Genomic DNA, 14,351 nt, shown 5'->3' with positions numbered 1-14,351 from the left:
AGAAAAAGTGCATGAACTCGACGCGTGCAGGTGAAAAATGCAGTCTGTACTGACTACGTGCCGGAGGGGGCGTATGTCAGTTGAGTGGCGTCCTCAGTCAGCGGTGAAGGGTCGAATCAGTATAGAGGAATTGTCAGGGGAATTGGACACGACTAGATTAGGGGAGAAAAAGTGGGGAAAAATAGAAAATTCAAAACAAAGATACGTTCCTGTTTGTAGTAATATGGTGATTATGGTGATATATTTGCCTCATCATTTACTAGTGGGGTGAATAAACCGTTTCACGCCCTATCTAGTGCACTTTAGAAAGTAAGGAGCCATTTTAGGATTGAACAAAAAGCTGCAGCCTCCTCAGAAGTGCGCTGCGTGACTGAGACCTCTTCTGTGCGTATCATTGGCCGCACCTGGTGTCACTCAAACCGCATCCGTCCTCTCATTGGACGTAGCAGTCGGTAAGGCCCGCCTTCCTAGATATAAACTGTCATCCGCGTGCTTTTTTTCTCTCCTCCATTTCCAAAACCGCTCCGAGTCAGCCGGGTGAGACAAAGAGGCTTCAGTCCGGGTTTCACTTCAACCTGTAAAGAAAAATGGCCAGACCAAGAGTTTTCTTCGACATCACTGCAGATGGAAAACCAGTGGGCAGGATGATCATGGAGGTGGGTTTGTTTTACTGTTAAAAGTTACTTGTAATTTTCCATTCGGGTGTGTGTGCGCGCGCGAGAGACTTGCTCTCCATTCAATTATAGCCGTGCATGCGCGCGCACGCACACACACACACACTTGCTTCCCTTATCTGTAACCGGTAGATGAGTGTATATATATTTATATATATGTGTGTGTGTGCATATATATATATATGCGCGCATCTTAAATTTGTTTGAAAATATAAGCATCAAGCATACTGTGTTTAAGCGATGCGTTATTTATTTCTAGTAAAAATTCTATTCTTAATCTCTTTGAACCGATTCATGCAGACGAGTCCTAACTTGCAGCCGAGATTTGACTGCATGTCTGATTTCTGATTGCATACGCAGATTTCTGCTTCGGTTTGTACTTGCATCCGATGTCTGTCTAAATATGCTTTAACGGGAGACGAGGAGGTGCGGAATCCGCTCTCACCAGACAGGGAGTCGATTCCGAGTCGTATCAAATAATTAAAACAGGATATAAAGTGATTCACTGATGCTTTTATTGGTTCCTAACACTAACCCGTCGATCCTGAAACGTTTGAGCGTATATAACGTGAGCCATAAAAAACGGACCCTGACTTTGAGTCCACTTAGTCATTGTTTTATGATTTCGCTACAATGCCTTACTAGGGAGCCGACTCAAAACGATTCCGGGGATAGTTGACAGCAATACAGATCGGCGTCCGGATCTTGTAATTTGTGTTTAAACTATCTTGTGACCGTCAGTGTAAAGTAGTATTTACTTATTAAACGTAGTGATCAAACCATGACCGTTATCTATACTGAAGTTTGACGTTTCTTGAGTCATTTGCTAATTAAAAAGAAAATTCTGTACGAACTTGAACTTGACCGAATCACTTCTTGATTTGACTCCGTAATTGTATGACTTCAAAGAATCGACTCTTGGGATTGACTCCAAATGGGAAGTGTGGCCGGCTAACCCTTAAACTAGGCGCCATTTTGAGTTATTTCTCCCTGTTTGGCTCGTTTTATCCCGGTTTTATTTAAAGGCCAGTAAACCAGCTTGTACTGGCCAGGTTTGAAGTGAAACTGGTCGATAAATGTACAAGTTAAGAATAATTGGAAAAGCATGTTGATTCACTGCAGTTATTTGCACCATTTTAACTGGGTGGTGGTCTGTCTAACGCAACGTTCCTGCAGTCCAATGGAGCCTTAATAAGCGTTAAAGTATTTTTATACACTTCTTTAAACGTTTATGGTGTTAAACATTAGTTTAGGGTAACAAAGGCCTCTTTCATATAGCATACTGGTTTACACGCTAGTATTGTATGTGGTTTGCGACGCATCCAGACAATTAATTCAAACGGGTAGCCTAACCGCTCTCTCTAACTTTTTAACGCTTTTTTCAATCACAATGCGCCATATAAATGTTTACTTATTACCCTAGTATGTAGTCTAATGGTCATAATACTGTTCAAAGTTCTCCCCGGCCTGGCATACTGGTTAGCTGATAATAAATACACTGGGACTGTCCCAAACGGCGAACTACGTTACTAAGTAGTACGCTTAGTAGGTTCCCTACCTAGCGCTGTGTGAATGGTTCTGTCCTACTCGTTAGTGTGGTAGTGTGCGGTTTAGGATTGGTTACATTCAACGGTTATTGAGAAGCGTACTTTATCAAGTGAGTTAACATTTTGTTGATATGTTGACGAAGTAAATCGTGACGTTTGTAACGGTATAGTGTATTGCTCGAAACGAAACAACGTGGCTCATGTCAAAGGAAACAGTTTTGTATCCCAAAATCGCCTATTAATTCGGTTTTTGTCATTGCGTACTTGCATACTAAGTAGTACACATCATATGCTGTATGGTTAGTATGACCTCATACTACTTAGTATGGAAGTATGGAAGTGCGCTGCTTTATTAAACACCGGGGTTATGTTTAGTGTTCTGGAAAGTTCTTCAGTGGGGTGGGGAGGGGTGGGGCGCGCGCGTCCCCGAGGCACTGCGGAAATCTCTAATGCAGACCCGCCTTAGGTAGAAATGAGAAGTGTGAATGAAATATGGAAATGTTTTATAAGATCTGGATTATTTTAAGGCATTTTAGGGCTATTTGTGCGGTTTGTTTCAAAGCAGGAAATCGGAGGCACCAAGCACGTGTTCAGATTATTTCCCTTCCTTTGGCTCAGTGGGAACCAGAAGGGTTCATAATCGCGAACTTAAACCCGTGTACCCTAGTGCACTTCTTTAGAAAGAAGAAATTCATTTAATCCGGACAGTTGATTGCAGGATTTTGCGCTTAATTGGGTGGGTCTCTGAAGTGTGCGCGTCCACGTGTGGCGCAGAAGCACGTTGCGCGCTCCCGTCCGTGCTGCTCCTTGCTTACCTCATTGATGCGCGTTCACGACTGCTCACATCCCTTCCTCATCAGTCCAGTTTTTTTGCTGCTGTGTTTGCAGGCAGTCCAGGTAAACAAAGGTGCTCCAGTGACTGCCTTGCCCCCATATACGTCCTGTAATGAATAGATGTGTTGAGTCTATCAGCAGGGTTTTCCTTTTACATGCAGTACAAGAACGGTACTAAAATATAAAGTGGACTCAAAATGTAAAGAAAAACTATTAACAGACTGATACAAAATACATAGCATGCTATAAATTGCACAAATACGTGCTGAACATGGCTTTAAATCCAAATAGATTTCAAATCCTTCTCTCCTGTGTTAAGACATGACACCTGATGTCATTTCACAAACACAAACCTACACTAGGATGGACAGTCGACTAAATCAAATCATCCTCACAAGATGCCGAATTGGACACACTAAGCTAACACACAAGCATCTCCTCACCAGGGAAGATGCTCCAACCTGCCATCGATGTAAAGAGAGACTAACAATTAAACACATACTGATAGACTGCAAAACACTAAACTCAGAAAGACTGAAGTTTTTTAATGAAAACAAGACACGAAATGTGCTTAAATTTACAGCACCAGAGAAAATAATAAATTTTTAACATATTTAAATCTAAAACATCTTTTATAATTTGTTTTAAATGACACAAAGTGAAGAAACAACCTGAGTACCGCTGTATAAATGACCCCAGCGTGTCGGTACGGCGCTAAAACTAATAAATAATTTCACAAACTGATACATTGATGGATAAATGGTTTGTGTGAACGTTGTATTTGCTAATTTGCCACCTCTGTGGTACCTGTTGAATGTATACTTGGCTATAATGCCTATTTTCTGCACCAGTATTTCAGCTTGACGTGATTTTTCTCTTTTCTTTTTAACAGCTGAGAGCCGATGTTGTCCCCAGGACAGCAGGTGAGAAACTTCATTCCTTCATACCTAGGCATTGCACATTTCTACACATGGCTCAATTGGAAGCATGATTAAAGTTGGTTATTAATGTGTGCCATTTTTGTGCCTAATTCAGAGAACTTCAGGCAGCTGTGCACAGGACAGCCTGGCTTTGGCTACAAGGGATCCACCTTCCACCGTGTCATCCCTGGTTTCATGTGCCAGGTACAGAACTCTTATTACACAACGCTGATCGAACTTTAGTCTTGTTTTTTAAAACCTTGTGTAAGAATGTGTGGAAGATAAAGCTGATGCAAAGCATTTATTTTTCAGCATAAAAAGCCATTTAAATTATGCTGCTTTTTTAAATGTTCACCATAATGAAAGCAGTCATACACAAACCGCCTTAATTTTATTTTACACGTTCTCAGAGAAAATATAAAATGGACCAAATTATAAAGTCAAGATAAACAGACAGTAACGTGCCTATTTATGCCAATAAATGACATGTTAAACATGGCATGAAAACCCAAATAAATAAATACACATTCAGAACAGTTTGCTTTTCAGACTGGGAAGCTATCACTAAAAGTACTTGATCAATTATACATGTACTTTGTTTTAATGTACAGGGTGGTGACTTCACAAACCACAACGGAACTGGGGGCAAGTCCATCTACGGCCACAAGTTTGAGGATGAGAACTTCAGCCTGAAGCACACTGGCGCCGGCTGCCTGTCCATGGCCAACGCTGGCCCCAACACAAACGGTTCCCAATTCTTCGTCTGCACGGCTCTCACCAGCTGGTCAGTTTACCAAAAAGCGTTTTGCAAGTGTTCCTTTTGTGTGTGGTGTAATTTGTACCCTGTTTTTATTGATTTAATCTGTCAGTATATGCCATGTCTTCATACCTGTTATCAGTATACCAGGGGTCAGACAACAGGTGCTTGAGGTCATGGAATGAAATGATCTGACCATGTGAATGCAGCCTTATCTATACAGGATACATAAAGGATGATTGGAGCAGGGATTGTGAAAAAGTGCATAACTTTTCATAAAGCCTTGTATTGCATGCACGATTGTGATTGATCAGGCTGTATGCTGACAGCATGACCTTGTAGGGCATTGACCTTGGTTTTCAGTGCCATGATGTATTTAGGTTAAGGTGATAATGTTGTATGCTGTTAAGTAGAAAGTGACTGACTTTGTAGTTTCTACTGTTGAACTACAGGGGTTGGACAATGAAACTGAAACACCTGTCATTTTAGTGTGGGAGGTTTCATGGCTAAATTGGACCAGTCTGGTGGCCAATCTTCATTAATTGCACATTGCACCAGTAAGAGCAGAGTGTGAAGGTTCAATTAGCAGGGTAAGAGCACAGTTTTGCTCAAAATATTGCAATGCACACAACATTATGGGTGACATACCAGAGTTCAAAAGAGGACAAATTGTTGGTGCACGTCTTGCTGGCGCATCTGTGACCAAGACAGCAAGTCTTTGTGATGTATCAAGAGCCACGGTATCCAGGGTAATGTCAGCATACCACCAAGAAGGACAAACCACATCCAACAGGATTAACTGTGGACGCAAGAGGAAGCTGTCTGAAAGGGATGTTCGGGTGCTAACCCGGATTGTATCCAAAAAACATAAAACCACGGCTGCCCAAATCACGGCAGAATTAAATGTGCACCTCAACTCTCCTGTTTCCACCAGAACTGTCCGTCGGGAGCTCCACAGGGTCGATATACACGGCCGGGCTGCTATAGCCAAACCTTCGGTCACTCGTGCCAATGCCAAACGTCGGTTTCAATGGTGCAAGGAGCGCAAATCTTGGGCTGTGGACAATGTGAAACATGTATTGTTCTCTGATGAGTCCACCTTTACTGTTTTCCCCACATCCGGGAGAGTTACGGTGTGGAGAAGCCCCAAAGAAGCGTACCACCCAGACTGTTGCATGCCCAGAGTGAAGCATGGGGGTGGATCAGTGATGGTTTGGGCTGCCATATCATGGCATTCCCTTGGCCCAATACTTGTGCTAGATGGGCGCGTCACTGCCAAGGACTACCGAACCATTCTGGAGGACCATGTGCATCCAATGGTTCAAACATTGTATCCTGAAGGCGGTGCCGTGTATCAGGATAACAATGCACCAATACACACAGCAAGACTGGTGAAAGATTGGTTTGATGAACATGAAAGTGAAGTTGAACATCTCCCATGGCCTGCACAGTCACCAGATCTAAATATTATTGAGCCACTTTGGGGTGTTTTGGAGAAGCGAGTCAGGAAACGTTTTCCTCCACCAGCATCACGTAGTGACCTGGCCACTATCCTGCAAGAAGAATGGCTTAAAATCCCTCTGACCACTGTGCAGGACTTGTATATGTCATTTCCAAGACGAATTGACGCTGTATTGGCCGCAAAAGGAGGCCCTACACCATACTAATAAATTATTGTGGTCTAAAACCAGGTGTTTCAGTTTCATTGTCCAACCCCTGTATTTTGAAATAGACTTAAATTATATCTCATTTATACATGACTGTGGATGTGGCATAAGCAATAACTTGGTGCATGGTCCTTAAAACTAAACTGTATACTATGAAGGATTTGCTACATCTGCCCTAGGTTTCATTGTTCATGGGACAGTTATTAAATAACTGGAATTAATTTTCATTTTAGGCTAAAGTTTACAATTTAATTCAGCCAGATTTAAATATCACAACTGATTCAATAGAAATGCCTTTAACAACGTCTTTGTTAGCTTTGCTGAACCTGTAGGTATTGGTAAATGCTGAGTGATTTGCATTGTGGCTGTAGCAGGATCTGACTTGAAGACTTAACCGGATTCTCTTCCTTTAGGCTGGACGGTAAGCACGTGGTCTTTGGCCAGGTCGTGGATGGCTTGGACGTTATCAAAAAGGTGGAAGGCTACGGCTCCAACAGCGGCAAAACCAGTGCCAAGATCGCCGTTGCAGATTGCGGCCAGCTGTAGACACCCCGTCCCTCGTACATCTATTTCATATCCTGATCTAGTCCCCTAAATCCTGGCTCTGATTGCAACATTCCTGTTCTGACTTGCATCCTCTAGTCCATCCATCCCCTACTCCTGTTCATTTGTATGGTCATTTTGAAGAGTTGCCTTGTTTTTGCTTGGTTTTGCTTTTTATTTGCAATTAGGAAGCCATAGGCTTTAAGGTTTATGTATCAAGATCTGAAAATAAAAAAGGGGAACAATGACACAAGGTTCTGATTTGTTTCTTATGCTTTTGATGAATTTTAATGGTTTGGTTTGTACGACCTAGGATTAACAGTGATGGCATAGTTACCTTGAAAAAGTAATCCGATTACTGATTACTCCTTTAAAAAGTAACTTAGTTACTTTATGGATTACTTCATTTTAAAAGTAACTAAGTTAGGTTACAAGTTACTTTATTAGTTATATAATGCGGAATATTTCAAAGATATTCCTTTGCAATACTTTATCATTTGGCTGCCAACTTGTGTGTACTGATGAGACTCAGTTGAATCCCAGAACATGCCAGTGTGAATGCATGGAAAACAAATTTTAATTTTCTTTTAAGAATATGATCCAGACTGACCAACACTTATGCTAAATCAGCATTGAAAATTGACTTTACTTTTAATAGCCTTCTACAATGCTGGAGCTTCTTAAAACGGAAGATTTTCTTTTAATAGAAGTGTTATTTACCTGCTATTAAATTGTTTTCCAACAAAATCCGCCCAATTTGGCGGATAATCGCCCAATCTGGCAACACTGGAATGCGCAGAGCCAGCTGGCGCTTTTACTCGTAGCGCGCCACGAATACTACTAAATAGTACTACTGTACTTCTGTAATTGTGTTGGTGGTTGACATTTATGTTGAGTGTATTACTGCACTGTTTTGGTGAAGAACTACTCATCTTTTCACTAAGGAAAATGACAAAAATAGTAACGCACAGTAACTTGGATAAGTAACTTTAATCTGATTACTGGATTGGAAATAGTAACGCGTTAGATTACTCGTTACTGAAAAATGTGGTCAGACGGGCCTCCAGGACAAGCTGTGGAGCTTGCCTAGTCTATACAAACAATTTATACCATGTTTTAAAATGTATCCTACCTGTTTAAGACAACACAAGAACAGTTTGAACTTATCTTGCAGCCATGAAAAGTAACATGGACTACACAATATAAAGGCAAGATGCAATACGCAGACTTAAACATGATGCTGATCATGCCATAAAGTAGTGTTGATAAAAAAAAAAAAAAAAAACATAATTAAAGCTGCCAGTTTGCTGACAGTCTGTACCCTATGAAATTGAATTGAGAGGTAAATTTCTTATGAAGTTATCTGGCACAAAGAAATTATACTAGCCCACTGCTGTTGGGATCCAGGGTTCAAATCTCCTCCAGTGCTATTGGCAATTTGGGTGTTTGAGCACAGTAGTTAACCACATCTGTACATAAAGATTCTGGGGAAGCCACTGGGCCCACTGTGATCCTGGTCAATGAAAACTAAAGGTAAAGAAATGCTGGAGCAGCTAAAAGAAAATATGGAAAGTAGATTTGCCCAGATTGTGGATGAAGTGGAATTCATGTATGCTTCAAGGTCTTTGTTTTCTAGGTAGTTTTTAAAAAACGATGGCGTTCTCAGCCTGTGGCCTGTGACTCAGTTTGTGCTTCAAAGTTGTACTCTTACATTAATGTCTCAAAACGAAGAGCCTCAGTTTCTACCTTTAACAGTGGCATTAAATCCACCAGAGTCTCCTTTCTGTCATGGTGTCATAATACAGGGTGTGTTTAATGCTATCTGATGCACGCTTGTGCACAGATGGGAGGCTGAGAAGTAACCTGAGCTTGCTGATTAACCTGACTTGGTACGATCTGATAGCTAAGATGAAGAACCAACCCAGGTCCTCAGTGATTATACATGTCCTGAGAGCCAACCAAGACAACAGCTGTATGGCATGGACATTAGTCCACTTTTTAACACTTAAATTGATAGTGTGTGATAAGAGAAAGCTGGAACGTGGGGTGCTTGGGTGGTTCTGTGGTCTTATGCCAGCCCACCACTGCTGAAATGGATTGGTGCCATGTGCGGGGCCCTGTTCCAGCCTTGCTGTGCATGAAGTAAGGTCTACAAAAGCATGATAAAAAGCTTGGTTAAATAGACTCGTTACCTAAACAGATCCCTGACCTCAGTCCCACTGAACAGCTTTGGAATGAATTTTGAATTAGACTTTCTTGGCCAACAGAAGTGCTTAGCCATTCAAATGCTCTTTTGACTGGGCACAAATTCCCACAGACATACTTAAGTCTTGTGAGAAACCTCAGAAGAATGGCTGTAATAGCTAAAAAGATCACATAGAGGTTACTACAAGCATAGATGCACAACAAGCTTATAGTCAGGTGTCCAAATACTTTTGGCTGTTTAATGTAGCTGTAGCCAAACTTGAAACCATGAGGTGGATCTTCTTACTGCATGTGTGGCAGGAGGGTGTGGACCTTTCTAACGGACTGATGGTATCTCTGCATATTTGCCACAAGCTGGCAGTATTTAAACATTAATGCACCATGGTGGTGCAGCAGGTTATGCGAATGCCGCACAGTAATATGGGTACTGCAGTTCAACATGTACTCCCTCATTACATTACCATCGTACCTAGGGCCAAGTTAAAGCAGCTAATCCACTGTCTGCATGAATTTGAGGAGGTTTGAGTCTTTGGGAAACATACAAACTCCTTAAAGGCAAGTATCTAACCCAGCTATCCAGGGCACACCTTTCAGTGCAACACCCGCGTCATTATCATTATTATGATAATTATTATTATCCTTTAAAAGCTATAAAACAAATACACACTATGAATTAGAATGTTACATAAAAAAAGCATAATTTGCATAAAAATTGTCATTAAATATTTTATTTTTCACTGATCCAAAGATAATACACAACGGATGAACATGTTCTCATATTTCAGAATGCAATTATTATTAATAATAATACTACTACAAATAAAATAATACAATATGCATATTAAGAAAGGGCAGGGATTTATAACTTAAAAAGTTTGAATTCAACATAAATAGAGAAAGATGTATTTACACAAGTGCTTTAAGCTTTAACCATTACACCATAAACAATTCAACAGGTCAAAAGGAAGCTACTGAAAGAAAGATCTGTTATATAAAAGCTGAGTAAAAGAAAAGCAAGTTACACACTTTGTGTATTTAAATGTGGTAAATCAGCAGAATATTTAAAGCTTAGCTGATCATTAAATGTAGCAAAACTGGCATGACTTGCTGGCAAATAGCAAGCACTGGTCTATTTGCAATTGCTGCTTGTTTGGCTGATTAATTTAGAAGGGCATTTACTTTTTTTAAGTTTTAAGAATTGATTGGTTGTTGTTCACCATATTTGTCTTATTTGCTAAACTAAAATTGTGACTGTGCTGAAGCTTAAACCAGTGATCTTTCTATCAGATCAGTGGTCAAGTATTTTAATAACTAAGCTACCACAACTACATCTGTGTGAACTATAAGACCACTGGATTTTGGCCACTGTTGCAGCCCGTTGCAGCTGATAAAAAGTTGTATGGTATAAAACAGACATTAAATTAGTGCATGACCAGATGATCTTTAGCTTCTGTGTGCTGGCAAAGAAGTCAATGTGAGCAGTGCAGTGTGTCTTATAGCCATGAATTAAACATGACACACTCCTTGGCCCTGACGGTTTCCGACCTGCCAACGACACTGCAGGCCTGCTCCACAGCCGCATCGCTCCAGGTGTATGCGGGATTTGGATTTGGGTTTCCCTCCTAAAAGGCAGACATCTCCTTTCTGAAGGAGACGTTGGCACCGTCTGCCGCTTGGGTAGTGAACACAGCACCATCCTTCTTCACAATCACGGGATTTCAAACATTCATGTCTTCTCACAACTGTAAGAATGACAAATATGACAGATGATATAGTTAAATAAATAAATAAAGGAATATGCAGTGTATTTTAACTTAATGCTTAATGTTCTTAATGTAAAGATATTTAATCGTCCTTGTAATAATAATTATTATAAACTTATGACATGGCAGTCTTGGAATGTTAATATTTACTTTCATTGGTTTTAGAGGTCATTTTGTGCACCTGTTTTCCATGATTGGTTTATCCCCCATTTTTAATCAGTTAACAGCAGTTTCTTAATATGAATCAGTAAATTAATGTGTAGCTCCAGGACTAAAAAGTTGAATAAAACTACATAATAACTGCTTTCATCTCTCATTTGTCTGACCATGAACTCCTCATTTTTTTAAGTACTGAATACAGTATATAGTCATATATTGTTAATGTATATTAACAAAATTCAGAAACTGCTCTTTGACTACCATTACCAACTAAGGTTGGATTATTTTCACAGTAAAGTAAACGTACAATATAAAAACAGATGAACTGCATTTTCTGAGCTTTTACCTTCTGGTAGTGCTGTTGAACTTGCTTTACCATGACGCTGTCTTTTCCTCGAGCCTCGACATCCCTTTTCCTAAAGACAGAGAAAAAAGTATCTGATCAGCACCTTTTTTGATTAGAAAGCAGAATTTTTAAAAGTGATCTGACTGTAGATTATGTTTTGTACGAACATGTTTCTGAGTGCAGTTAGCCTGCTGTCGTCGTCTTACAACATTATGGACGTTCACATCTACTGTCTCCCTCACTGCAGGCATGGCTGTCTGTCAGAGAGAAATCAATTGTTATTTATCTTCTAAATAATGTTTTAAGAAAAAAATCATTATAGAAAATATAATAATGGAATGTTGTTTTAAAAAAAACCTGAACTGCAAGAAATGTCTGAAGTTTAAAAACAGCCTAAACAGCTAAAGAACAACTTAATCACCTACAGTTTAATTACACTCACACTATTGATACCTCAGGCAAACAGAAATGATTCATAATGGCAGTTAAATATTAAATGGGTGTTTCACTTAACCCCTAGATCTTTGGATCAATTAACTGACGGCTCTTAGATCCAACTGATACTCTAATTGAGCCTTTAATTAAGACAGGTGTAACAGGATAGTAAACCAGTAAAACCTGTATATAAAAGACACGATCACTGCATTAATTATGCTACCTTTCAAAGTGATCAAGATCTGAAGCCTATCCTGTGAACATTGGGTGCAAGGCAGGAAAAACACCCTGGGCAGGATGAAGCTCTGCAAACAACTGGCACCTTGTCCAGGGTGTTGTCCACCTGACACATCCACCCACCCGAACTCACTCACATCTACTGTAAATTTCCTAGGATAGGAAACTCACAGGTGAGAACATGCCAAACTTAAATAGTAAACTGAGAAAAGGGATTAAAAATTGATCTTTGGAGCTGTCCTAATACATGTACATACACTCACTGACACTATATATAAAAATAATATTTGTATTATTTCCTTGTGCCATGAATTTAACACAGAATTGAAAATATTCCTCGAGGTGCTTGGTCCATGTGGTCATGATGGCCTACAGATTTGTCAGCTGCATATTAAAGATGGTTATTTTTAGTCCTACCACATCCTAAAGAAGCTCTGTTAGATTCAAATCTGGTTACTGGGAAGGATATTGATGAACACTAAATTCATTATGTTCACAGAGATCACTTCTGCTTTCTGGCATGGTGTTTTTCATGCTGGATTTAGCCGTTATAGAATGGTGATTTGTAGCCATAATGGGATGCACATGGACAGCAATAATTCTCAGGTAGGTTGTGCCATTAAAACGGTGCTTGACTGGTATTAGGGAGCCCAATGTGGGCATAACCCCCCACCCCCAACACACACACAGACCCACACACACATGCAACACATGCATACACACATTCCGCTCCATTCCAGACTAACAGCCATTTCTAACCTGCTCAAACCTGTCAGACAAGCATCAACAATGCCATGGTCAAAGTTGCTCAGATCCTTTATTAATACATACTGCATACACACTCAATTATTTTACATAACACAATTAACAAAACATATTACACAAAGAAACATACAGTTAAAGAACAAAGCTTTCCAACACCCATATCACCCAAGTGAAAAAGTAATTGCCCCCTTAAGTACACAAGCAGTGCCAAAGGTTGTTCCATCAATCCACAATAATGTATGATATATGAGTCTTTGACTTTAATGCTTTAGACTTTCTTCTCACAGAACCTCCTGCTATAGGATAATTTTTCCTGTTCCATTTAAAAATTATTATTTTAAAAAAGTCAAACAGTTCAACTAACCATTTAACAACAAGTGACTAGAAGATTAAGGAACAGATTTGGATTCAAATGTATTAAAATAATTTGATGAACTATGTTTGGTTTCTAAAATAGCCATTTCTTTTGCGGTCCAACTTTCAGATATTTTGTTTCTGATGCAATTAACTGGTCAATTCACATCATTTCATTTCTTTACTGAAAGTGTAGTGTATATATTGAGGAAGATCAGATTTACCTGCTGAGAGTCCGTTATTATTTCTCTAGAGGAGCGAATCTCATTGGAGTCCAAGCAAAGAACAACAGAAGCGAGAGCCAGAGCCAAAGAGAGAATGTGCATCCACATGGCTGAACCTAAACTAAAATCACCACTACAGTCAATTCAGACAGCAGATCTTGTTTAATACTTAAGTGTAGCTCCTCCAGCAGTACAGGTGTGTCTCCTGCTCATCAGGGTATGCTTGTAAACTGTAACAACAAAACCTGAATGCTTATATACGAGGCCAGGCATTAGAGGGGTAATTAAGTCCAATTATGATCTATAAGCTGGAGATGAAAAGCTTCTCTACGGCTCTTCTTACACCTTGACAAAAGTCTGTGTGATCAAAAATATCTGAGCCCTTTGAAAGAAGCCTATGTGTTAACCGCATCAGTGGGGCCCGGATGTGAGATGCTTTCCTGCACCGGAACAGGTAATTACCTATAGCTCAGACTGAGCCTGCTTCTTCACGGCCTTGTGGACTCACTGAGACGACCTGTTAATTACTGTAAGATTAGGCTTTACTGATCTACAAGGCCGACTAACGTTGCTTTCAAATGGCCCAAATAGGCTAAAATGAATGGAAGTCATCCTTTCCTCTTTTTAATGATGAGATGAAAAGCGTTTCCGTTTGGCGGCTTGTTTCCTGATCAAACTAAATGTGGGATTTCCAGCCACAGCAGCCGAGTGAGCTGTAATTATAGCGCCTGTTTAAACAGGACAGGTCTACTTCAAAGAGAATCGAGGTTTAACAGGAGCAAAAAAACATTACACACCGTGACAGGACTGTTTACCTAGCCAATTTTGTCTCTATCTTGTCTTGTGTTGGATTACTTTTTAAACTATCAAATTACTAAAATAATATCTATATAAAAAGTAGAATCTTTAACAAATAGTAGA

The 14,351-nt window shown here is 39.9% G+C and overlaps 2 protein-coding genes across 2 annotated transcripts; one reads left to right on the top strand and one right to left on the bottom strand.

Moving 5' to 3' along the window:
• Positions 1–498: 498 nt before the first annotated feature.
• On the top strand, positions 499–7,195 carry ppiaa (peptidylprolyl isomerase Aa (cyclophilin A)). Its single transcript, XM_062999364.1, has 5 exons — positions 499–656; positions 3,948–3,978; positions 4,091–4,179; positions 4,587–4,759; positions 6,813–7,195. The coding sequence occupies exons 1-5, from the start codon at positions 588–590 to the stop codon at positions 6,943–6,945; spliced, it is 495 nt and encodes a 164-aa protein (XP_062855434.1). The 5' UTR covers positions 499–587; the 3' UTR covers positions 6,946–7,195.
• Positions 7,196–10,400: 3,205 nt separating this feature from the next.
• On the bottom strand, positions 10,401–13,538 carry LOC134317935 (dickkopf-related protein 4-like). The gene is made up of 4 exons (XM_062998676.1): positions 13,431–13,538; positions 11,583–11,672; positions 11,416–11,485; positions 10,401–10,889 (listed from the first exon to the last, which is right to left on the bottom strand). Exons 1-4 carry the CDS (start codon positions 13,536–13,538, stop codon positions 10,654–10,656), a joined length of 504 nt encoding a protein of 167 aa, XP_062854746.1. The 3' UTR covers positions 10,401–10,653.
• Between the last annotated feature and the right edge of the window lie 813 nt (positions 13,539–14,351).

Source organism: Trichomycterus rosablanca, chromosome 7, assembly GCF_030014385.1.
Source record: "Trichomycterus rosablanca isolate fTriRos1 chromosome 7, fTriRos1.hap1, whole genome shotgun sequence".
Lineage (NCBI taxonomy): Eukaryota > Metazoa > Chordata > Actinopteri > Siluriformes > Trichomycteridae > Trichomycterus > Trichomycterus rosablanca.
The sequence above is the reverse complement of the archived record's forward strand: the minus strand, read 5'-3'. Positions and strand labels throughout refer to the sequence as shown.